This window comes from Rhododendron vialii, chromosome 13a (assembly GCF_030253575.1).
Source record: "Rhododendron vialii isolate Sample 1 chromosome 13a, ASM3025357v1".
Classification (NCBI taxonomy): Eukaryota; Viridiplantae; Streptophyta; class Magnoliopsida; order Ericales; family Ericaceae; genus Rhododendron; species Rhododendron vialii.
The window spans coordinates 21,960,365-21,985,210 of record NC_080569.1 but is presented as its reverse complement, the minus strand read 5'-3'; the positions used below and the strand labels follow the sequence as shown (position 1 = coordinate 21,985,210).

Here is a 24,846-nt window from a genome sequence, read left to right as displayed (position 1 = left end):
GTGAAATGGTCCAAATCTTGGGAAGAAACTGACTCTAGATCATGGGGCGCACCCGGCCCCAATGCTCGCCTATTGTTTTTAAAACTAACAAAGCTCTTGAAATGGCAAGTCCAGCGAATGTATGCACAGTATAGTAGCCGTAAATTGGAAATACAGATATCTCCATTCTTACAGCTTGATCAATTAATCTGAACTAGTCATTCAATGATACTCCACCTGTCCCAAAATGTTGATCTTTTTGGAACTGTGTGCCATTTTAAATTACTTATATCTTTCAATTGATAAATTTTTATGTGATTTTGAAAACTCAGTTTAATAAAACCAATTAAGATCCATATTGTATCTTTTAACATTTACATTGAAAGATATAGGCAATTTAAAATGACACGCTAACCCAAAAAGGTCTAACATTGGGACGGATGAAGTATTTCCTGCTATACCCGTGTGTCGATACCATACACACACACCCCATGTCCATGTTACCCTTCTGTATATAGACATATCATCTCTTCTGGTCGGCAAATGGCCCTGAGAAAAGGCCCACCAAGAGATGGTGGACAAGAAAGCTGCATTGCTGCCTTAAATACGAAGCCAACCACTGAAGGTTTACCAGTCATGAACTTCAAAACTGGGATTAGTCGAGGTGCACATAAACTGTCCCCAACACCTAGTTATCACAAAAGAAGAAAAGAAAAATGAAGCCGACCACCACATACAACCATCAAATGGTTCCAAGTTGATAGTGAGATTTTAATTAACTCCCATAGTAGCACCAGAGGCACAAAATCAGCACGCTGGACTCTGGATCATACATTTAGCTACTTAATCACCTTTCTGCACAGAGAGTGATACAACCATATCTTAAATCTAGCACACACAACTTGGTAAGAGACAACAAGCTACTACAATCGTTAGTCTAAGAAGAGCACCAACATAGTTATCTGCACTGTACAACACCAACAATAACCACTGCTATAACACTCATGGCTCTTCGCAGGTCATGATCCGTCCTTCAAATGCACTCACTTCTTCCGGCGCTTGGACTCTACCTATGAAATGAACAAAAACCAGGGTTACCGATCTTACCGCAGCATAGATGCATCAGTCATCTTTAGCGCAAAAGATTCTTACGCATATAATAAAGGTTTGCAGAATCCTGATATCCATATGAATTCTAATGAAAGGGCCGTCTGTTGAATGTTAAGGTGCATGATTTGGTACACTTGGAAATTTGTGAGATAAGGAGGATTTTTAGGAGAAAAAAATGGTGGCTAAGGTTGAGAGGTCAGCCCAGATTGGCAGACACTGGACATTGAAAATGACTGGCATCCTAAAAATGAATTTGCTCAGGTGCAATAACATAAATAAAAAACCAAAAGAATTCTACGTTGGAGACTTCACTTTGTTTTGTTAGTGAGCCTCCAGGTTAAAGTAGTAGACACTTCGCAAAAAGGTCAATTCAGAAAAGAATTGCAAGGCTGGCAAAGCACCACAAATTTTCATGGCACCATTTTTATGCAACAAAGTCCTGCAATGCAAGTTTGCATTTCCATCTTCTTAGTCAACATACCAATTCATCACCAAAAATTTCCCCAACACATAAGCAATTCTTGCCAGCTTTGCATGAGCAAGAAAGGTTTTGCTAACTTTAAGCGTCTTACAAAGTAACTTCTACAGAAAAAAACAAGCATACATCCCAAAACTTTTGTTCAGTTGCACCACAAGCACCGGCAACATAATATCGGAACTGTGGGTAGGGGTCCAACAACAAGCAGTCGAGCACTAAAGCTTGATTAGTTAGTTTTCCGTAATTATAGCCTGGAAGTATCTGCTAAACACTTAAACAGCTCATCTGAGTAGCATACAGTAACCAGGAGGACGAAGAATAAACTTCTCGCCTATTTCAATTAAGCCCTTGTGGTTTGGAGCCCCCTTGAAATTCTAAATAGCCAATTATACCATCACGGGATCTTGATTTATTTGCACCTCACCTCCCTGCTGCCATTACAGATCCCGTCCAAATTGGTGAAAACCATTTTGCACCACCCTTTTTCAGATTTGGCATGAAAAAGTAACAAAGCCAAGTGAAATTGCAGTGCAGAATGGCAAATACACCCTTTTTTTACGTCACTTCACTTACCAGTATGCAGTGGCGACTAGGAATTTTTGTCAATGGGGTCATTAGAAAATTTAAATTCTTCTTATTAAATAGGAAGACAAATTTTACATTGTCTCCATAGAAAAAAGATGTTAATCAACAAAACTAATATATCAACAATATCCCAATACCCTTACTATCTGGACTAGCTTAGCATAAAAAGGTTAAGAATGCCCCAGATAAAAAATTTCCTATGACAACATAAAACCCTAGTTGTTAATGAGAAATGATTTTTACACTCCCTTTTTGGATGAATGCACTCCATTTATTGTTTTTTAGTGAAACTTTATGTGTAATTTTTTCACTGAAGGACAAGAAATAATGGACTCCTAATCTATACTGAAACTTTTAAGAGTTTGAAGTCGCCAAAGAGAGGAAGATGTAAGAAGTAGATGTTATTCTTTTCCAAAATATATACACAAGAGCTAGGAAATGTTAGATGTTTGGATTGGCTATCACAGAAAATATTCAGTGCTCCCATTTCATGCTTGGGGTCAAAGAAGGGGTTTCATGGTGTCAAGCAAAGACCAATCCAAAATTTGGACCATAATAGCATTGATTACTAACTTTGGCATGGGGTCAGCCGACCCCACACCCAACCCTTTGGCATCGCCTCTGCCAGTATGGACACCCAAACTCTAACCAAAGAGGTGGCTGGGTAACTGCATACACAAACCATGTCCTCATCCCCGCCGAAACTCTTCCTTAAAATAAAACTCGAAGTCGAGAAGAAAGAGTCTGGACCATATGGTTGAAGATCAACGACGCAGTCTCTCTCCACTCATAGCCAACTAATTTTGAGTTGAATTTTGGGTTTCGACTAAACTCGTAAAATAAATGGAAAATAGGAAGGAAAAAATTCTGCATTCCCTCACTAAGAGGGGTGAAGTCCTTGGTTGATCTTTAGCTTTCTTCCTTAGATTATTAGTACTGGGACAAATATATCAAAAGCTCAGTATGCAATTTGAATGAAATTTATTTTACAAATTCAAATTAGTAATTGAGGTTACACAAAATCAAAGCCAGAAAAGAAGATAGTTGAATCTAGAAAAGAAAAGTAGTCCAGGGGAAGATTTCGATTAAATCCATTTTGGGCTGTACAATAAACGAATTCCATTTGTGTATGTGCTCCCAAGAAATATATGGTACTCCATTCCATATTCTGTTGCTTTAGCATGGTATCCGAGTTTCGGAGACTTTTCGAAAAGACTCTCTAGATTGTTTTGCCCTTGTTTGTGAATTGAACTTTGTTTCATTGTGACCATATAATTGGATTTGGGATCCTTTGTTTACATCTCTAGATGCGAGTCATGTATCACACATGATCACACATTCACACCGTAAGTAGCACGCATACGGATACGGGACACATGCACGACATGAATATGCTAACACATGATTTTTTCAAAAACTAGGACACAGACACGTTGGGGAATACTTAAAGTACATAAATAATATTTACATATGTATACATATATGATTCATATATTATACAAATAACCACTGTTTTCAAATTAAAAATAAAAAACATCCAACCAAAAATCTGAGACCAGCATATTGTGTTTGCATCCTTAAGTTATCTAATATTAGTTTCTAATTTGGTTCAGATTTCAAACATTACATTTTTTACCCCATTCCAAGTTTTAAAAATTACATTTCTAACCAAATCGTATCTTGTAGGTGTCCAAAATGTATCCAACTCACAAAAGAACAATTAAATACTTGAACACATATTTCCAAGTGTCAGACATGTGTCAAGAACGTGTCCAAACGTGTTCAGTGTCCAAAACGTTTGCGATACGGATGTAGAGAGCCCGGAGACGTGTCCATGCTTCTTAGATCATGCTCTTTTATTTTTTATGGAACAAAATTAAGCCTTGATTGCAAAGGACACAAGCACATCCCCCGATGACATAAAGGAAAAACATGCGCTATGTATGTGAAACTGATATTATGTCTAAAGAAATGAAAACAAAAAAAAAAAAACATAACGACATCATAATTTTTTTTGCCTTTTTGTCCCTTAATAGATTGATTGCCCACGTTATCCAAAGTGCAAGACAAGGAAAATGCCCAAACAAAAACAAAAAAAAGTCCTGGTCACAAGGGAAATCAACTTATCAGCAGTATAATCTGATGTTATATGGACTCTCTTCTTAATGCATGTAACTACCTGTATCGGACACTCAATGATCAGTTGGGGGTGTGGGATATGTGTCTGACACCAGAAGCCACTTTTGACACTGGGACACACAAATTTTATAATGCATGAACAAGAAGAAGCTCACAATAGTTAGAAAAGAAACATTTCTAATCTCACACATGGCTGGAAAACATAAGTTTCAGTTCTTTTTCTGAATCCCACTTGATCTCAAGCATGTGTGAGAACCTAAAGCAGGTGGAGATGGATTTTGTAATTCATAATCTACAATAACGTAGAGTTACAATAAAAATAAGCATTTGGGACATGTTTTCATAGTCATATCCGACTTTAGGACACATCCAATATCTCTTGATTTCCATTTACGAAGATATGACATCAGTAACCAGAAAATTCCTTCTTGAAATGGCTCACCATGTTGATTCTCATGTCTTGTTGGACTGCCAGCGACTATAAAGGTGGCAGTTCAACAAGCACTTCTTCATGAATAAACAACGCTAGAAAGACTCTACACATCTTTTGCATATCTACCACCACATTCTCAACAACAGAAAATTTCTTGATGTCACTAAGCATCAACTATGCAATACCATCCAGAAAGAAAGATAACACAAAAAATGGGCAATGCGAGACAAACAAAGATGGGATATTATAAACCTTAAATAAGTTAAATTGGGGAAGAAGTAGGCTCACCTTGCCATTAGTCAGTGAAGAGGTGGTAACTGTATTCTGAGATTTCTTCATATCATTCTCAGGCTTACAATCAGAACACAGGAACTTGTCTAACACTTTTGCTTCTTCAATGGTCATGTTCACACAACTAGGATGATACCTACAAGAAACCATATCATACAAAAGATGCACCACAAACATAAATGATCAATCCCACAAGCATAAATCTTACCCAAAACAGAACAAGTTCACCAGCCGTACACTAGTTCTTTCGCAAAATGATTATACTAGCGCTGGCATAATAAATCCAAACAGCGAATATGTAAACAATTACCATAACAAATGAGGATAACACTAGACAAGTAGATAGAGTGAAAGTGAATATGTACAAGAAAACAAATGGACGAGCTTATGATGGAGATGGCTAAGAAGCCAAAAGGAAGACTAGTTCAAATTATCACGGAACACCATGACCTTGACAAAGCTCAAGGGACAAAACAGATTCATGTGGTCGAGTCCAATTAATTGAGACTTAAGGCTCGGTTTGGTTTGGTTTGGTCATGTAGATTCTTAATCTGCTTTTTTATCTTCATGAGCTGCTCATAAAAACGGCCCACGTCAACAGATCAATTTTGGCAATCCTAAGTGATGAACTCAATATTCATGTTCTTCAGATCTACATTTTATCTCTTCACTATTTACACATAAATAAGCAGGATACATCAAACACCTTCTATTTACCTCCATTTACTTGATGAGAAAAGGAAGAAACAGAAAACTGGTTACAAAATATGAATATCTTGTTTAATTATTCATAAAACAAGGACATAAATGCAGCTAGTAAAACCTCCCTTGGTAATAATGCAGGCACATTAAACCCACACCAAAAAAAAATGAACAGGAAGAAGTTCGGATGGTACTCAAGACAATTTCTTTTACCATGACTATGTTGGTCAGATTTTCCCATCTTTCAAGCTAAAACAATGCTAAACATTTCATTTTATGTCCCCTTCCTGCATTATTTTGTGACCAATGAAAGTTGATGGAAATTTTAGATTTTGACAGAATTGTAATATCATTTCACTACCAATGCACCAACAACGCAAAGCACAACAGCCACTATTGCAGCTCACATACCAGTCCTTGCATAACTCACACTGAACCATCAAATCATCCGGATTATATGGCATTTCACATTTGCAGTACCTTCAAAAAAGAACACCAAATAACAGCCCTTAACCAAAAATAAATGCTTGAAGAAAAACTAAATCACCAAACAAACAGAATCAGGAGGCACTCACACTGCAACACGGTCAGGCATGAACGCACCCGTGGCGGCTTTGTACTCAAATCGACAGTAGTAATCTTCAGCCCCAACATTTTCAAGCTTAGTGTAGTTCTTGAAGGAATGAACAATGCACTTGCCTTCAATGGTGTGAGCACTTTGAACATCACAGTGGTCCGACAAGAACAGCTCTTTTGAGCCATGGAACTGTCTCCGCCCTCCCATCGACTCCTCCGGCCTGTAGTACCACCTCACTCTAACCTTGATGTTGTTCCGATTATCGGCCTCAATCTTCTCCACAAGCGCAACGTATGGGGGTGTATTGTTGTCTGATGGTCGCATCAACACACAATCCCCAGCTTCAAATCCCACGGCCAAAACATTAAAATTAGTTTATTTACACAAGAACACCAAAATCAGCATGCTCATACATCTACCAACACGTACACATGCTCGAACCCTCCAGCAAAATCAACACTAGTCAATAAATCACTCCAAATATATCCAACAGAAATACAAAATCCGTAGTTTTAAATCCGCAAAATGACACACACACACACGCACTATGGCAAGAAAGTGAACATGCACACGGAACATTAGGAAGAACAACAATAAGAAACTGAAAATATAGACACAAATGGGAAATCCGCAGCTTCAAATGCAAAACAAAAACATCAAAAGAAAAGAAAAAACCCAAACGAGCATGATCGTACCTGTCAAAAAATATTTACACCCCTAGACCTCGACCCATTAGCAAAAACAGCAATTAATCACTCAAATTGTACGCAACTACAGAAATGCTTCCCCGAAAACGGGTGTTCGTACATAAGTATATGTATTTATTACCTCTGACGACTTTGTTGGTGCCTCTGATGGTGTAAGAGTCCAAGTCCCGTTTGCCTGGTCTGATTTTGGCCATCGCGTGCGGTCAGGTGCGAAAAGTGAGCCTTGTACACGGATACAGATAAAGAGAGAGAGCTACACGCACATTTATCGGTTGCGGAGAGTATTTCAACGGCGGAATCGAAACCCTATGCGCATTGCGGGGGATGGCTCGGTGGTTCTCGAGGGTAGTCTAGTCCCATCGTTTAGAAGCGGAAATGGGGTGGTTGTTGTTTTAGTTGTTGTTGTTTTATAAACCCTAGATTTTGGGAGGAGAGAACGGAATAGGCTTCAACTTACTGTAGGGGGTTACAAATTGTACTACGACTACTAATCCACAGCTAATTGAAGAACAATTAATGAAAGGTGATTTGTGGAAACAACTCTGGGTCAGTCAGGGCCGGTGTGGAAGTTTGTTACGATGCATGATTACGGTAACCCATTTCTTCGTAGACTCTCATTAGATTTTCCTGTAATCTTTCTGGACACCACTCGTATCGTAAGCGCAGCTGTCTTTTTCTTTCGTTTTAACAGAGAGAGAAATCCCATGGCTCATGGCTGGCTGTCTACGTTGACTAGGAGAAAACGGAGATTGTCTGGAAAGATTACAGGAGGAGCTATTACGCCGAATGGCAGTGTGTAAAAAATCCGCCCAAACAATGCTACCACCGCACGGGGCTAGCAAATGAATCGAGCCGCTCGCGAGCTCGGCTTAACTCAACTTGTTTCGTTTAACATATTTAAGATTGCAAATGAATCGAGCAGCTTGCGAACTCGGCTTGGCTCAGCTCATTATCGCTTGTTTTGTTTAGTAAACGAGCCGAGATCGAGTTCAAATTTTTGGCCCATTTAGTAAATGAGCTGGGTGGAGCTTGGTTTGTTCAAAAAAAGCTTGGCTCGCTAAGAAAGGCTCGGCTCGATTACGCTCATTTAGTAAATGACTAATCTCGGCCTATTAAAGCTCGAGCTCAAGTTTTTAGTTCGTTTAGTAAACGAGGTAAGATCGGCTTGTTTGTAGCCCTACCCACACACAAGTACACAACCACTTACACCCTCACTAACAATAGTGGTGGGCCCACACACACTAAACACCCTTATATTATTAGTGAGTGTGCAAATATTTGTGTATAATTATAGTACTACTTATTGAAATCTGCCAACCTGCCAAGCCAACCTAACCTCCACGGACTCGCGCCGAAGATAATTGGTTCAAATCATGAATTTTAAGCAGGTCTGTCTCAGTGCGGGTAAAATTTCTGTAGTCGCTAAATACCAGTTCTTAAAGAATATTGCCATGGACACCGAAGGTGTGCACACTGGTATGTGGGGTCTACTTTGGATCCAAACAAATAACTTGAGTCATTCAATAATTTAAAGAAAAAAATTCAAGTGAGTTCATAAAAAATCAACTTAATTGAATATGTACAGGAGTTTGATCCAAACTTTCAATTTTTTTTTAAAATTATGAAAGGCCTAGATTACCCGCGTGGAATCCGAAATAGGCCGTGCGTACTGCAACGTGCACCGTCGATGTGTTTAGGATTTTCGGTTCTTCAACCAGATTATGGGCGTAGAAAAATTGGGATTTTGGGCTGTTTCCACATTATTTTTGGGCCTTAACAGCCCACTACAAAGCCCATCTTCATTCACCGGATCCCATCTACTACTACAGTGCACTACAAAATGTTGGTGATAAAATAAAGAGAGATGTTAGGTGCACATCCATCCGAACATAAAACAACACCAAACACAACCTAACTCTTCACATACACATGGGTTTCACGCACATTTAACACCGGGACCCATGTATATGTGTTTGGTATTGTATTCGGATGGTTGTACATTTAACATTTTTATAAAATAAAATCATTTCAGTTGTATATACTATTTAATTTTCAATACAACAATGATCTAGTTATATCAACTTGGTTAACTATCTATTCAGCATTCATCACTAAAAGCAAATGGTTGTTGATAATGCTGGACTTTTAGAACGTTTCGAAAAATACTGAGCGAACAGAGCAAAAAATGTGAGTTTACCATATAGGCTTTAAGATTACAAGAAGTGGATCCTTTTTTTTTTTGTGAAACACTAAAAATACTAAAGAGATCTTATATAGGAGTAGTTTAGGAACACTCATTCGATATGACATAGCGTGAGTGAGAAGTACAATAAATATATAGAGGAATCCAAGTCTAATTATCTACAAAAGGCAAGATGGGTACGTATCTTGGTTATGAGGAAACTTCACTATTGTCCTCAGCATGAGTTATGAGATGATTGGTTTAGGTCATCCATGTAAGCTTCATGGAATCCACTTCGTGAGTTACTTGAATCAAGCCCTGTAACGCCCCGATATTTTAAACGAATATCGGCAACATATATTATTATTTTTCGGAAAAGATTTCTTTAGTCAACCAAATAAACACGAAAGTATCAACATAGGAATTTCTTTATTTCAACTCAAATTGAAAATACAAAACTTTTATTCAAAGGTAAACATTGGTCTGACAAGTATTGAGCCGATTTCTCATGGAAAATACTGACTCAAAATTTTTTTTTTATTTAACCTTAATAAAATCTGGCAATTTATTGAAATAACTTCAGAGCGACTTTAGTCTTGATACAGATCCCAAGCATACTCAGTCTCCGCCTCTAGTATTCTTCCTGTGTCAAACTGCTCCACCATTGAATCCTACATACTCTGGCAAATTGATCGCCGAAGCAACCGATTTACCAGGATACAAACGTATCCGTGAGTGATAATTCACTCAATAGAATAATCCTAACCCTACCAACCTCTTACTTTACAGCTAAGCAGTCTTATCACAATTCATATGGAAATAATAGAACGACCAGCATTAATTAAATAAGTAAATCTATTAGCAAGCCTTTAAATTACCTTCTTTTGAATCTCACATTTCATAATTATACCTGCACCATAGTATCCATCGTCTTACGAACTCATATTTTAAATGTCCTGCTACCTTCAATATCACGAGGTATTAGTAGACTATCCAGTCAATTCAGGTCCATCAGGCTGCCCTCAAGGTCCTGCTAGGCTACCCCTGAGGTCCTGCTTGGCCACCCTCACAATTCTAGGTCCATCAGGCTGCCCTCAAGGTCCTGCTAGGCTATCCTCAATACCTGAGGTCCTGCCAGGCTACCCCTGAGGTCCTGCTTGGCCACCCTAGCAACACCGGGTCTTTCAGGCTACCCTCAAGGTCCTGCCAGGCTACCCTCAATACTTGAGGTCCTGCTAGGCTACCCTTGAGGTCCTGCTAAGCCCACAACTTTCATCTATTTTTCCTTTTTCATTAACCATAACAACGTTTACATAATTTCTCATTGAAATCACCAAACGAATCTAAGTCCGACCCAACAATACAACAATCGTAAATCCATAATAACATAATCAGTAAACATGATATATTTTAATGGGAAAGCAAACATAGCAATTGATACTGTGCGAGTAAGAAAACCACGTAGAGTTTTATGATTGGGCCAATGCCCTTAATTTATTAAATAAATGAGAAATTTTATCAAACAAATAATTTAATTAGTAATCCTTCATCATTCTATTTATTTATTATAAGAATCATATTCAATTAACACTAAACCAAGGCAACTCAATTATTTTCATTATCGTTCATATATAACACGTAAGTTAAAACCACCTGAACACATCTCTCGGGGCCACAATTATAAATTCAAGAAGTCCAGGGGGATAACTATAATTGTTGTGCCATTTGTTTTAAAACTTCTAACTGGTGAACAGTTCAAAAAACGTGATTAGCAATCACGGTTAATAACAGAGCAGTGTCTTCTCGAAAAAATCTGGGTTTCGTTCGTTCAATTTCAATTTCGAATCTTTTCGATTCTAATAATAAAAACTAACCTCTTAGTACATTAATATACTTAGGGAGAGGTAGGAGAATGATTATAATACCTTTAATCCGGATAAGGCGATTCGGTGGAGTCCGGTGGGTTTTCGTTTGGTGGCGAAAGATTGATATTCTAGCAGCAACTTAGGGCTGGAATAACTTGACCAAACATCTGCCGTTTTGGATGATTCTTGTGTCTCTCGCGAAGATCTTGAAACGCTCTACGACTTTCATGAAGAAGTCTAAGCCCAAAAACCACTCTAAGTAGTAGAAAAATGGAAGTTTAGAAGGATCGCTAAATCTGCCTGGAAATCAGAATCCGAGAATTTTACCTAACTTTGAATGGCGATAACTCTATCAATTCTCTACCGTTTTGGGCGATTCTTGGGTCGAAATTGAAGCTCTCGACGCCCTCTACAACTTTCGTGAAGAAACTTAGGCCTAAAAATGACAGCAGCGAGGAAACAGGCCGTGAATAGAGGGACGTGATATGGACGAAAATCGAAAGGGTGTGATCCCTCTTTTCTTTTTCTTTTTTTGTTTTTGTAGAGGACTAGGAGTGTTGTATTGTGAGAGAGGAGAGAGGTATTTATAGAGGAGAAGTATAGAGGTGGTGAAATTCAGGAGGAGAGAGATATATAGTTTCAATAGAATTCTAATTAGCGTTTAGATACGAAGGATAAGGGATGAATGTATATCTCTAAAGTATAATATGTTTCGAATACGATTTTTTTTTGTAATATCAAATATACACATAATAATGTAATTTAATTAATAAATCTAACTAATTATTGAATTAGTTTTAACATTTCAAATTTGTATTAAAAAAAATAGGGCAAAAATCCGGGTCGTTACAACCTATCTCCCTTAAATCAGTTTCGTCCTCAAAATTATGGCGTTTGCTCCATTACGCTTGAGTAGTTGACATCAGTTGCATTCTGATTGATTCTTCTCCTGATTGATTGGAAAGAGACTTTGTAGCTATCCTAACAGCTTGTAGTTTCATGTCGGACACCGAGTCGCCATTGATGATGAATCCGTCTATCCCCCTTAAATTTAGGACACGTTATGTCTGAAGAGTAAGCTGTCACTATTTTTCGATAGCGTTCTATGACAGCAGAGCGAGCAAGTAGTCAGTTCATTCCCAAATTGATATTTGCAATTGACCCTTTCTTTGACTTGAAGGTCACAGGTCAAATATAGATTGGGGACTTCTATTACGCAAACTTGTCATATAAGACTTACAGAGATCCTGCCCCTAATGCTGAGGTTCCATTCATAGTTCCTAAGGGTTCTGTTTCTAGTCCCAGTGATTTAACACATGAGCAGACATAAAAGAGTGCGATGCTCCAAATTGTATAATGCTTAAATATATGCGTTGAACAATTATAAGATTACCTCGGATCATCATAGGATCATATTCTTCGTAATCTCTTTGAAGTGCGAAGATCCTGCCTCCAGATGATTGATTTGGCTTTGCCGAACCATTTCTTTTCTCAAAATGTTGATTTTGGTGAGGTGGTTGCAGTTGCTGATTCCATCCAGTTCGTGACTGATTCTGACCTCCTTGTTGATTTCCAAAATCGATTGATTTTGCTGGTGCCTGTTGTCCCCCATTTCTGAAACTTCCAAATTCATTCAGTTGAGGACAGGCAAACTTGAAATGGCCTTCCTGATTGCAGTGGTAGCATCTGCCTCCCTGGTCATGATTCTTGCCTTTGTCTTGATTTGAGCTCTTTCAATGTTGGTTGGTTTGTTGTGGGAGTTGGTTGTTTTGAGTGTAGGGTTTAGGTGTGACGAGCCCCTTATTGTTGTTGCGGATCGGTCCTCCTGCTGCAGGTATTGCTTTATTCTGCTCACGCCTTGTCTTAAAATCTAAACTTTCTCTTTCCATCTTAAGCGCACATTGCACCACCTGTGAATAGGTAGGGAGTGTCTGCGCTACTACTGCTCAGCGTGTCTCATTGAGTCCCCATTCAAACTTCCTCGCTTTGTCATCGTCTGTTGGTATGATAGTTGTGGCGTGACGAGACAGCTCCTCGAATCGCACAGCATACTGAGAGACTGTCATTTCACCCTGTTTAAGGTTCATGAACTCTTGAACCATTGCCTGTTTGATTAGGGTACTTGTCGAGAAAGATTTCTTCAAACCTCTCCCAAGTCATTGTCTCTGTAGCATGTGTACTCTTCATTAGCTTCCACCAATGTTGCGTTTCTCCTTGCATTTGGTAGGTGGCTAGCGCAATGCGATTGTCATCTTCGCGGATGTCTAGAACTTCATGGATCTTCTTGATTTCTTCCAACCAGGATTCTGCAGTAGCAGGGTTCGGTTCGCCTCGAAAGTGCGGTGGGCGACGTTTACAAAATTCGTTCAACGCCTAACTCCTAGTCAAAGGGCCTCGTGGTACACATGTGGCCTGTTGTTGATGTTAAGGATTGGCGGTGGCGGCGGTAATAAATGTTTGCATGAGTTGAAACAGGTCTTGTACTCCAATTTGTCAGTTCGGCTGTGGGCCTCCGGTTTGTCCATCGTTTTGTCCATTATTCTGGTTGTTGTTTTCGTGTGAACTGTTTCTCGTCTCTTCCATCTAAAGTTTATAAATTTGAGTTAGGGGTGTCGATAAGCCGTGTTGGCGATCGCTAGTAGTAGCTGAATGGTTTTGTTGATTTCAGGAGTATATTGTACGAGGGTTAACGTTGGCATGACCTAAGGACTCGCGCAAGCATTCTTGTTGACGTTGGCAACGTTGTCATTGGCATCAGGGCTACACGTATTGTCCTTGCTACTGAGGTCGACTAAATGACGGTAGAGAATGACGTCGTTGACCCTTTTGTACCAATCTTATAACGACTACTCCCACGAAGTTAGGTTTAGGGTTTCGAGGGTTTCTAATTATCATGTTAACAAATCAATTTCGAGACAAAGATTTTGAAGTTATAAGAATAAGTAATATTACTATTATGCATACATATTTTTAACCATTCATAATAATGAAATATCACCCTTTTTCTCCCATTTTTTTTGGAATATTAAATAAATAATAACAAACAAGTCACATCAATACAGGGAACGTCATATAGACTGGACACATACCATTTACAATTAGCCTAGCTGCTAGTCAAACAAGTAAAGCCTATGTTTTCTCACGGTACTCTCCCGAAATCTAGGTCAAGAGACAACTTGAATTGTACTTGTAGTTTAGACTTAAAATAGGTAACAACTTCAATTAGTAACTCAAGTTTACGTTCTTGGAAGTGATCTACGCCATCTACCCAAGGCCAAGAGTTGAACCTAGGCTTTGATACCATTTGTAACGCCCCGATATTTTAAACGAATATCGGCAGCATAAATTATTATTTTTCGGAAAAGATTTCTTTAGTCAACCAAATAAACATGGAAGTATCAACATAGGGATTTCTTTATTTCAACTCAAATTGAAAATACAAAACTTTTATTCAAAGGTAAACATTGGTCTGACAAGTATTGAGCCGACTTCTCATGGAAGATACTGACTCAAAAAAAAATATTTATTTAACCTTAATAAAATCTGGCAATTTATTGAAATAACTTCAGAGCGACTCTAGTCTTGATATAGATCCCAAGCATACTCAGTCTCCGCCCCTAATATTCTTCCTGTGTCAAACTGCTCCACCATTGAATCCTGCATACTCTGGCAAATTGATCGCCGAAGCAACCGAGTTACCAGGATACAAACGTATTCGTGAGTGATAATTCACTCAGTAGAATAATCCTAACCCTACCAATCCCTTACTTTACAGCTAAGCAGTCTTATCACAATTCATATGGAAATAATAGAACGACCAGCATTAATTAAATAAGTAAATCTATTAGCAAGCCTTTAAATTACCTTCTTTTGAATCTCACATTTCATAATTATACCTGCACCATAGTATCCATCGTCTTACGAACTCATATTTTAAATGTCCTGCTACCTTCAATATCACGAGGTATTAATAGACTATCCACTCAATTCAGGTCCATCAGGCTGCCCTCAAGGTCCTGCTAGGCTACTCTCAATACCTGAGGTCCTGTCAGGCTACCCCTGAGGTCCTGCTTGGCCACCCTCACAATTCTAGGTCCATCAGGCTGCCCCCAAGGTCCTGCTAGGCTATCCTCAATACCTGAGGTCCTGCTTGGCCACCCTAGCAACACCGGGTCTTTCAGGCTACCCTCAAGGTCCTGCCAGGCTACCCTCAATACTTGAGGTCCTGCTAGGCTACCCTTGAGGTCCTGCTAAGCCCACAACTTTCATCTATTTTTCCTTTTTCATTAACCATAACAACGTCTACATAATTTCTCATTGAAATCACCAAACGAATCTAAGTCCGACCCAACAATACAACAATCGTAAATCCATAATAACATAATCAGTAAACATGATATATTTTAATGGGAAAGCAAACATAGCAATTGATACTGTGCGAGTAAGTAAACCACGTAGAGTTTTATGATTGGGCCAATGCCCTTAATTTATTAAATAAATGAGAAATTTTATCAAACAAATAATTTAATTAGTAATCCTTCATCATTCTATTTATTTATTATAAGAATCATATTCAATTAACACTAAACCAAGGCAACTCAATTATTTTCATTATCGTTCATATATAACACGTAAGTTAAAACCACCTGAACAAATCTCTTGGGGCCAAAATTATAAATTCAAGAAGTCCAGGGGGATAACTATAATTGTTGTGCCATTTGTTTTAAAACTTCCAACTGGTGAACAGTTCAAAAAACGTGATTAGCAATCACGGTTAATAACAGAGCAGTGTCTTCTCGAAAAAATCTGGATTTTGTTCGTTCAATTTCAATTTCGAATCTTTGCGATTCTAATAATAAAAACTAACCTCTTAGTACATTAATATACTTAGGGAGAGGTAGGAGAATGATTATAATACCTTTAATCTGGATAAGGCGATTCGGTGGAGTCCGGTGGGTTTTCATTTGGTGGCGAAAGATTGATATTCTAGCAGCAATTTAGGGCTGGAATAACTTGACCAAACATCTGCCGTTTTGGATGATTCTTGTGTCTCTCGCGAAGATCTTGAAACGCTCTACGACTTTCATGAAGAAGTCTAAGCCCGAAAACCACTCTAAGTAGTAGAAAAATGGAAGTTTAGAAGGATCGCTAAATCTGCCTGGAAATCAGAATCCGAGAATTTTACCTAACTTTGAATGGCGATAACTCTATCAATTCTTGACCGTTTTGGGCGATTCTTGGGTCGAAATTGAAGCTCTCGACGCCCTCTACAACTTTCGTGAAGAAACTTAGGCCTAAAAACGACAGCAACAAGGAAACAGGCCGTGAATAGAGGGACGTGATATGGATGAAAATCGAAAGGGTGTGATCCCTCTTTTCTTTTTCTTTTTTTGTTTTTGTAGAGTACTAGGAGTGTTGTATTGTGAGAGAGGAGAGAGGTATTTATAGGGGAAAAGTATAGAGGTGGTGGGATTCGGGAGGAGAGAGAGATATAGTTTCAATAGAATTCTAATTAGCGTTTAGATACGAAGGATAAGGGATGAATGTATATCTCTAAAGTATAATATGTTTCGAATACGATTTTTTTTTTTGTAATATCAAATATACACATAATAATGTAATTTAATTAATAAATCTAACTAATTATTGAATTAGTTTTAACATTTCAAATTTGTATTAAAAAAAAAATAGGGCAAAAATCCGGGTCGTTACAAGCCCAATCGCGCACATTGTCCAAATGTGTAACAAATTCATGGAATCCACTTCGAGAAGTTGTCTTCATTAAAAAGACAACTTCTTCTTGATTTTCTTCTTCTTCTTCTTCTTTTTTAGAACTAGAAAGGGTAAAAACAACTACACTCTCTCATAAGTCATAAGAAAACCCTGGCCAAATCAGCTGCCAAGTCACTTAATCCTCCACCTTTTCATTCTTAATTACCCAAAAAAAAAAAAAAAATCAGCTGCCAAGAGGTCCTTTACTTCCTCCAGAGAAATCACCATTGAACCATTTGATCTTCTTTTGGGCGCCCGTCTTGGCCAGCTTATCCGCCACTTTGTTCCTTCACAAAGGATGTGTGTACACCTGCTCATTTTCATAATTGCTCGGCATTCATTGGCTAGGCCATTGTAGGGGGCCATCAAAGACAACTCGAGACAATTATGTAATATTGTTGTTTTTTCCGACGCTCCGATTTTTTTTTCTCGGACAATTATGTAATGATGCTATAGGGGTCAAGTTCCCCAGAACTTGTTTGCGTTAGTTGTTTATAATATCTTTGGTTTACCAAAAAAAAACAAAGGACAAGCTCAATCACATAACCTATACCATTGCCTTAGGGGCATTTTTGATCATTGAATTCCTCGAAATATTCTTTTTTCATTAAAAATTTCATGTTATATATCTAACAGCTAAAAAAGCACCAAAACACGGTTACGTAAAGAATCTGGTACGAAGGATTTGAAGTCACCAATATGGGCAATGGGCTAAGAAGAGGTTAGTTCATTTCTACAATGGCAAAGGCAGGGCACAATCACAAGTAGAAGAACCTGCAAACCGATCCAGTTGGTTGGTTGAATGCTTGCCAAGTTTATCCAGGTCAAGATTGGTCGTGCCTAACCACAGATTGCATAGATATCTAGGTCAAGATTGTTCACTACTAACCATAGATTGCATGAGTTTCTCACCGTTCTTCAAAATAAAAAAGAAATAAGGAGAGGAGGGGTGGGGTGGGGTGGGGTTTTCTAAAGGAACTGGTACTCCAATTTTTTTGATGATTTTCATGCTAATGGTAAACTCTTGAAATGTATCAACTCAACTTTTGTTGCCTTGATCCCCAAGGTTGACTGTCCTACATCTTTTAGAGAATACAGGCCCATAAGTATGGTGGGTTGGGTGTATAAACTGCTGGCTAAAGTCTTGGCCAATAGACTTAATTAAAGGCCACTTATCATCTCTTATTGGAGAGTCTTAAGCTGCCTTTATTGGGGGTAAGCAAATTCTGGATGGGGTTCTAATTGCAAATGAGGTCGTTCATAGCTGGAACCATATATGGTACTCAAGGGGGATTAATTCTCAAGATAGATTTCGAAAGGGCTTATGACTGTGTAAATCGGGGCTTTCTTCTTGATATGATGACAAAGGTGGGATTTGGGAGAAAATGGTGTGGTTGGATCAAGGAGTGTTGTGCTACAGTTTCAATGTCGGTTCTGATTAACGAGTCACCTTCTAAGGAGTTCCAAACTCAAAAAGGGCTAAGGCAAGAAGATCCGTTATCTCCTTTTCTTTTCAATATTGTAGTGGAGGCTCTCAATCTCTTGCTGGAAAGAGCTAGAGACCTCAATATCATTAGAGGTACTAGGGTTGGGGCCAATGGAGTGACTGTGTAATACCCATAGTCTTTAATTATGTTTTAAGTTAATTATGTGATGTGTTTTAGGTTTAATATGTGAGTTATTGGGCTTAATTTGCTAGCTAAATGAAATTGGAACATAAGTTGGTAAATAGCATACACACACACTCAATAATTTTTCCTAAGCCTAGCAAAACAAAAACAGGGCCTCTACGTTTTTTTCTTTGTTCTTATCAAAACATAGAGAGATAGAGTGAGAGAGCGAATCAGTGGAAAAGAGGAAGAAGAAGAGAAAGAAAAAAATTGGGGAAAAATCTTGCTTGGCTTGGAATTGAAGATTTAACTTGGTAATACATGTTTCTTTTACTTGATTCCATGATTTGTATGTTAAATTTCATATCTTAGGGTTTGAATTCATGCTTTAATTTTTGATTTAAGTAGAATTTGAGTTTTAGGGTTGAATTCTTAAGGAACTTGAGAGCCTAACTTGAAATCCCTTGGATTGAGTGTTTAAAACTTGTTTTGATGCATGAAATTGATGTTCTTGGAGTAGATCTTCTATATCTATGAGGTTGAGCATGATTAGTGAGGTTTTGATGTGAGTTAGAAGTAGTTTGAATGGGTTTAAGAGTTGAAAATCGCAGGAAGAACAAGAGGTAATTTTCTGAAAATCTGCAGAGTAGAAATTTTATATCTGCCCTGATTTTGTGGATTTTTTTTGAGGCAGTTCCTAAGCTCGAAAAATTTTGAGATTTTTACTGAGAGTTCCTCTATGAGTCTTCTATCTATGGTAAAAAGTTTGGGATCAGAATCAAAGTATTGAATTCTGTAAAAATTCGTGACCTTGCAGCGCGCAGTTTCGAACTGTGCTGACTGCACAGACACATGTTAGGAAAACGGTCATATTTTTTAGCTCGAGCGATGAAATCGCGATCCGATTTGTGATTTTGAAACTAGATTCATAAACCTTAAAAAGTATGTGGAGTTTGTACCTTAGTTATTTCTGTGCAAAGTCAAATTTTAAGTTGAAGTTGATGAAATTGCAGATTCTGAAATTATTTCTTGAGATTGGTTGTTTAACTTCATATGTCTACCTTAAGACCTTACGGCCCGTTTGGATGCGGGTAAAGAATTGGGGGTATTAGTTAATAAGGGGGGATAAGATAGTAGGGGGTATTAGTTAATAAGGGAGGGCTCACATTGATGTGATGTTTATGGAGGGGGGATTAAATAGTAGGTTGTTTGGATGAGGTATTAGAGAAGGGGGATTAAATAGTATTTCGTTTGGATGAAGGATTAATAGGGGGTATAAGGAAGGGTGGATGATGTAAAAACTGTCAAATGACCATTTTGCCCTTGTGCAGTCCCTAAAGTCATTATGTATTACGTTTTATTTATAATTGCAAATTTAATTATTCTTTCACAATTTTAGCCGTAATATTTATTTGTACTAACAAATTAATGAATTCAGTATTATTATTATTAAATATTTTTTATATATAAAATTAGGTTTTTTTAAAAAAAAATTCTACCAAATAAGTGCATCAAATGTACGAATACAATACATACAAGGGCTACACCTATGATCATTCACCATTCTTCATAGTTTACCTCCTACAAGTTTAGCATGACTTCAAATTTCATTACATATTAAACGAATGGCCTATACTATACGACGAGTTTGTCAGCCACTTCAAAAAAGTGGGTTAAGTACCAATCCTGCTTATAATGGTACTTAAACCACTTCAAAAAGGCACACGTGCACACTACGAAATAGGACCATAAATGATGCCACTAAGGATGGCCTCCACATATGCTTGTCTCTCCTCGGGCTTGATGTCGTAAAAGTTATCTACCCTTTGCTCCTCTTGGCAAATCACCGCACTTAACTTGAACTTCTCCATCAAGGTAATATCGAGCTTTGACAGCTCGTCTGGCACTTGAGTGCGTCGTGCGGATAGCTCTTTGTCATAGCCGAAGGAATTGACCATCTTCTCCATATAGCCCGTGCTCAAGGTCATCCAATTCTGCATGCTTGCAAGCATTGACAACTCCTCATCGCCCATTCTTGTCCTCTTCCTCTTTGTTCCTCCGGCATTGGGTTGCGGCATTGAGGTTTGAGGAGTGGACGTGGGGAGTGAGCTATGAGGTGTGAATGTTGGAGGTATGGGAGTGGTGGGAGTTGTGGGAGTTGTCGGAGTTGCGGGAGACAATGTCGTATCATTTTGGAATAAACCATACTCTTCACTAAATTGAGGAATATAACAACCATTGAAAGTTGGGAGAGTTTGGTTCACATTATTTGCGTGCCCCATTGTAGCCGGAGTCTCCGCTCCCACCCCCGTAGCTCTATCCTTTCCAAATATGAATTGCCAATCATCAAAGTACGAAAAGGTCTTCCCATAGATGTTCTTTGCCTTTTGAGGATAGGCCTACATATAAGTTGGATGTTAGTACAAATTTTCATGCTTTAATATTGACTTAAAGCATTGGAAGTACAAATTGAAATTTTGGAAGTTACCTTTTCATAGTTGTCCCATATGTCTTTCTCCACTACGATGCGTTTGTTCACATCATCCCACCCGAAGCCGCTAAGGCTAGTAACGTCAACAATTTTTGCCCACGTTACTTTCCAATACTTCACCTTCGAGTCAATGTGGGGGTTAGCCTTAAGATCGGTCCTCGGTAGGAACTTCTCCAACTCTTTCTCCACGTGGTTGAAGAAACCACATTTGAAGCCATTATCGGCTCTCCACTTGTCCCCCACCAACTCATTCACAATGCACTTGATTAGTGCATCTTCCTTCTTATTCCTCCAATTCCTACGTTTTCCCTTTATAGGTGCTTCCACTTCTTCGACTTCATTGTCCATTGCTACAAATACATTGTTTAAGTTGAATATACGAATGTAAAAGTACGACCTCACACATTAAGGATTACATTGGGAAATAGATTGGTACGTTAAACGTTTTTCAATGTCAAATGATACAAAGGAAATGCTACGTCCCAAGTTATTCAAACACAAATGTTACAAAGGAAATGCTACGTTACAAGTTATTCAAACACAAACATTACAAACATGTTCCAAACATTAGAATTACAATGTCATCAGAAATTTAACAGACTAATGGTTATACAACATATTTGGGTTTTGTCCCCCACCATTGGCTAACCAATGGTTATACATGGCCGCAGCCAGCGCATCCCTCCCCGCAGTCCATTCATTCGAAGAATCTACATTACCAATGTGATCATCATCAGGGACATCGTTGACGTGATCTCGTTCCCACGCAGAGTATTCTTGTTCAATGGGATCATTAGGCATCTCTCTCTTAATTAGGTTATGAAGAAGACAACATGCCGTCACAATACGGGTTTGAGTCCTTATGGGGTAATAGGAGGCTGATCTCAAAATTGCAAACCGCATCTTAAGAACCCCAAAGCTTCTCTCAATGACATTCCTAGCAGCGGAGTGCTTCATGTTGAAGTACTCTTCTTTGCTCACTGGCATATGACCTTGCCTCCAAATGTTAATGTGATACCGTTGGCCACGGTATGGTGCTAGAAAACCATTCCCATTTGTGTAACCAGCATCGACAAGGTAATAATGTCCTGTTAGCAATGAGAGTTAAGAGAATAACTTAGGAAATGGATAGCTACTGGAAATAGAGCGAAGGGAAACATTAACTTAGGATATGGAACATACCAAGGGGAACTATGAGACCCTCGGGTCTTTCAATGGCATTCTGAAGGATTCTAGAGTCAGTGGCCGACCCTTCCCAACCAGACAAGACATAGACAAATTTAAGGTCTCTCGTACAAACACCTAAAACATTTGTAGCAATCTCACCCTTCCTTGACCTATATCGTGCCCTATCAGCAGTTGGGGGATTAACTGGCATGTAAGTTCCATCCAATGCCCCAAGACAATTCTAACAAATTTTGGGAAGAGTATTAAAAAACAAAATATGGCCAAGTAGAGGGAATATTTAAAATGGAAGAAGACCAAAAATGTAAAAGCACGAGTGTACCTGAAACCAACTCCATCTACTATCTTCGTAGTTAGGAGGTACAGGCTCAGGCGTTACCAGGAGCATGTTGTAAAGGCGCAAGACAGCTAGGAGTACATCATTGAAATGCCTACTTACTGTCTCGATAGATCTCCAAAAGTCATATTTCGTACACCTCTGCTTTGTATGGTGACCGAGGACCCACAAGAATATTGCTACCCTCTCCTCCAGACATACGTTGCGTGAGTCCCGTAACCCAACACCTCGGACTAAACAGCACAATCTTAAAAAAGTATGCCTATTCACCTTCAACTGGTCGTGGCAGTCGATGTCATTACCCCTTACAAGTCTGTTGATATTATTTACGTGGGTCTGGTAAAAGTTTGGATTCGGAGACAACTTGGGACGAGAAGGTTGCTGGCGCGACGTTGACATGATAAAGAGGTAGAGGCGAAACATAGCCATTGCATTAGTAATAAAGGCATGTAATGCCATGACTGCCTTTTGCTCTTCTCTTCTCCTGATTTGTTTTATGTTTAATCTTGGCATCCTAAAAAATGCTAACAAGGGTTTCATCAATTAAATACGAACTACAACTATTTATTCATAACTCCAAATTTCAACTTTTGAACTATTTTTACATAACTACAATTAGTTATTCATAACTCCAAATATGAATGGGTTTGACACACGTCTACCTACTCATAAATGGAAAAAAATCCAAGAACCAAATATGGATAGTCACACATCCCTCACACTGTGTACCCACCTAATACCAAATATGGACAGTCACCATCCTATTACGAAGAGTAGATGAACATAACAACTATTCCTTTGTTGTAATACTACTATAAAGTTTTTACATTCCTTTTTGGAAAGCTGCAGAAATTAGTAGTACAAGAAAAGATGAGAAGGCTAGAACTCCAAATGAAACAAACCATGGACATGTATCATGCAGCTTGCAGAGAAGCTCTCACTGCCAAACAAAATGTATTTTGATGAAAGCTCATTCTTGAGTGCATGGTTAGTACAACCAATCACATGGGACTTGAGTGCATGGTTACAAGAATCACATGAAATGGAAAGATAGAAAATCAACCCAACATAAAGTGACTAAAGTAGCACTCAACGCAGCTAAAACAGCTTATAAGAAAGCCGAGAAAGAGGCACCGAAGAGGATACATGCAGAAATCAAAGCATTTAGATGACTTATTTTTACTTAAATTAGCTTAGCTTAATTATTATGGTTGTCTTTTCGTATTTTTTATTGTTATATATCTTTGTACAGTCCCACACAACGGATGATTGAAGTTCGTTAGATGGCACTAGTGATTTTCATCCCCTTTTTAGCTTTATTAATGCCTAGCAGAATGAGCAATCATTCTGATCAAATGAATGGACAAAGTCAAATGAGATGGGTGGAAACTTGAAGACTTCGATCAAAAGTCAAATTAAACCTCGAAGACTTCTAATATTCGCCTCTCACATCTGTCTAATTCCAGTGCCTTACACTGAAGCTATTCTTTCCTCACAAATAACATAATCAGTCAAATTACCTACTCTCTAATTTGCCGTAACTTGTTCGCAAGGACAGCAACCAAAAAAACTGCGTACTTAATCAACAAACATGGAAGGCAAGTCGCAAAATATACACAAAAGATACAACACTAAAAAATGTGGTAGCATACAAATCTATTCCGCCAAAAAGTTCCATTGAAGTTGGATGTTGATAACTTGATGCTGAATGATCTACAGTTAAACGAAACTTAACCTTGTATCCTAATCAGTTGGGATCATCTACATGAATCCTTTCGGAGTCATAATGTGATCCTTGACATAATTTTGGTTAATGTTCCTACTGCAGCTTGCAACATGTGGTTCTGGTGTTTTTATTGTAGAAATAGAAATCACCTTATGTACAGAACTTTATAATTTCTTGGTGATAATCACTCGTTACTTCAGTATTGTCACATGTGGTTGACCAATCTACTTACACACACATCAATTTCCTTTCAATTATCCTGCAATATGGTGTATGATCGTGTTCAACATGTATTTGGCGCTTCTTGGATAATCACGAAAAGGGACCACTGGCCCAGTTTTACAGTTACTTTTTTTTTTGGGAAACCCACATCTTCTTTGGTTCAATTTCAACAGGATTGTGCGCTTCTTTTTAATAAAGGTGGGCTTAGGGTGTGCATTTCAACTGCATTTAGCAAACACTGGATGGTGTGAACCAGTTAGGTTATGGCCCATGGAAGTGGTTTTTACATTTTTCCAAACTGGCCCTACTTCCCTTCTTAGGCAAGCTTGATCTTGTATAAAGCATCAAGAAGTCAATAGATTTATTTGTGCTATTACTCAAACATCGAAACCTTTTTCCACCTCACAAATGGAATATAGTTATCAAGATTCTACGTTAATTCCTATTTTCCACTC

The 24,846-nt window shown here is 38.4% G+C and overlaps 3 protein-coding genes across 3 annotated transcripts; all 3 read right to left on the bottom strand.

Moving 5' to 3' along the window:
- Positions 1-726: 726 nt before the first annotated feature.
- Positions 727-7,792, bottom strand: LOC131315246 (chromatin remodeling protein EBS-like). Its single transcript, XM_058344389.1, has 5 exons — positions 7,123-7,792; positions 6,293-6,635; positions 6,129-6,197; positions 5,013-5,151; positions 727-1,049 (listed from the first exon to the last, which is right to left on the bottom strand). The coding sequence occupies exons 1-5, from the start codon at positions 7,193-7,195 to the stop codon at positions 1,023-1,025; spliced, it is 651 nt and encodes a 216-aa protein (XP_058200372.1). The 5' UTR covers positions 7,196-7,792; the 3' UTR covers positions 727-1,022.
- Positions 7,793-19,975: 12,183 nt separating this feature from the next.
- On the bottom strand, positions 19,976-21,342 carry LOC131315241 (uncharacterized). The gene is made up of 2 exons (XM_058344383.1): positions 20,919-21,342; positions 19,976-20,829 (listed from the first exon to the last, which is right to left on the bottom strand). The coding sequence occupies exons 1-2, from the start codon at positions 21,267-21,269 to the stop codon at positions 20,164-20,166; spliced, it is 1,017 nt and encodes a 338-aa protein (XP_058200366.1). The 5' UTR covers positions 21,270-21,342; the 3' UTR covers positions 19,976-20,163.
- Positions 21,343-21,515: 173 nt separating this feature from the next.
- Positions 21,516-23,094, bottom strand: LOC131315240 (protein ALP1-like). Its single transcript, XM_058344382.1, has 3 exons — positions 22,429-23,094; positions 22,104-22,329; positions 21,516-22,009 (listed from the first exon to the last, which is right to left on the bottom strand). Exons 1-3 carry the CDS (start codon positions 22,981-22,983, stop codon positions 21,522-21,524), a joined length of 1,269 nt encoding a protein of 422 aa, XP_058200365.1. The 5' UTR covers positions 22,984-23,094; the 3' UTR covers positions 21,516-21,521.
- Positions 23,095-24,846: the final 1,752 nt, after the last annotated feature.

What these genes read in the sequence shown, in the direction of transcription:
- LOC131315246 (XM_058344389.1), bottom strand. Translation starts at nt 7,195, where the DNA reads ATGGCCAAAATCAGACCAGGCAAACGGGACTTGGACTCTTACACCATC. An exon ending in TGTGAGTTATGCAAGGACTG is followed by an intron (nt 5,152 to 6,128) that starts GTATGTGAGCTG and finishes GGTTTCTTGTAG; the next exon opens with GTATCATCCTAGTTGTGTGA. An exon ending in CTTCACTGACTAATGGCAAG is followed by an intron (nt 1,050 to 5,012) that starts GTGAGCCTACTT and finishes TTCATTTCATAG; the next exon opens with GTAGAGTCCAAGCGCCGGAA.
- LOC131315241 (XM_058344383.1), bottom strand. Translation starts at nt 21,269, where the DNA reads ATGGACAATGAAGTCGAAGAAGTGGAAGCACCTATAAAGGGAAAACGT. An exon ending in TATGGGACAACTATGAAAAG is followed by an intron (nt 20,830 to 20,918) that starts GTAACTTCCAAA and finishes ACTTATATGTAG; the next exon opens with GCCTATCCTCAAAAGGCAAA.
- LOC131315240 (XM_058344382.1), bottom strand. Translation starts at nt 22,983, where the DNA reads ATGAAACCCTTGTTAGCATTTTTTAGGATGCCAAGATTAAACATAAAA. An exon ending in GTAGATGGAGTTGGTTTCAG is followed by an intron (nt 22,330 to 22,428) that starts GTACACTCGTGC and finishes AAAATTTGTTAG; the next exon opens with AATTGTCTTGGGGCATTGGA. An exon ending in GGGTCTCATAGTTCCCCTTG is followed by an intron (nt 22,010 to 22,103) that starts GTATGTTCCATA and finishes CATTGCTAACAG; the next exon opens with GACATTATTACCTTGTCGAT.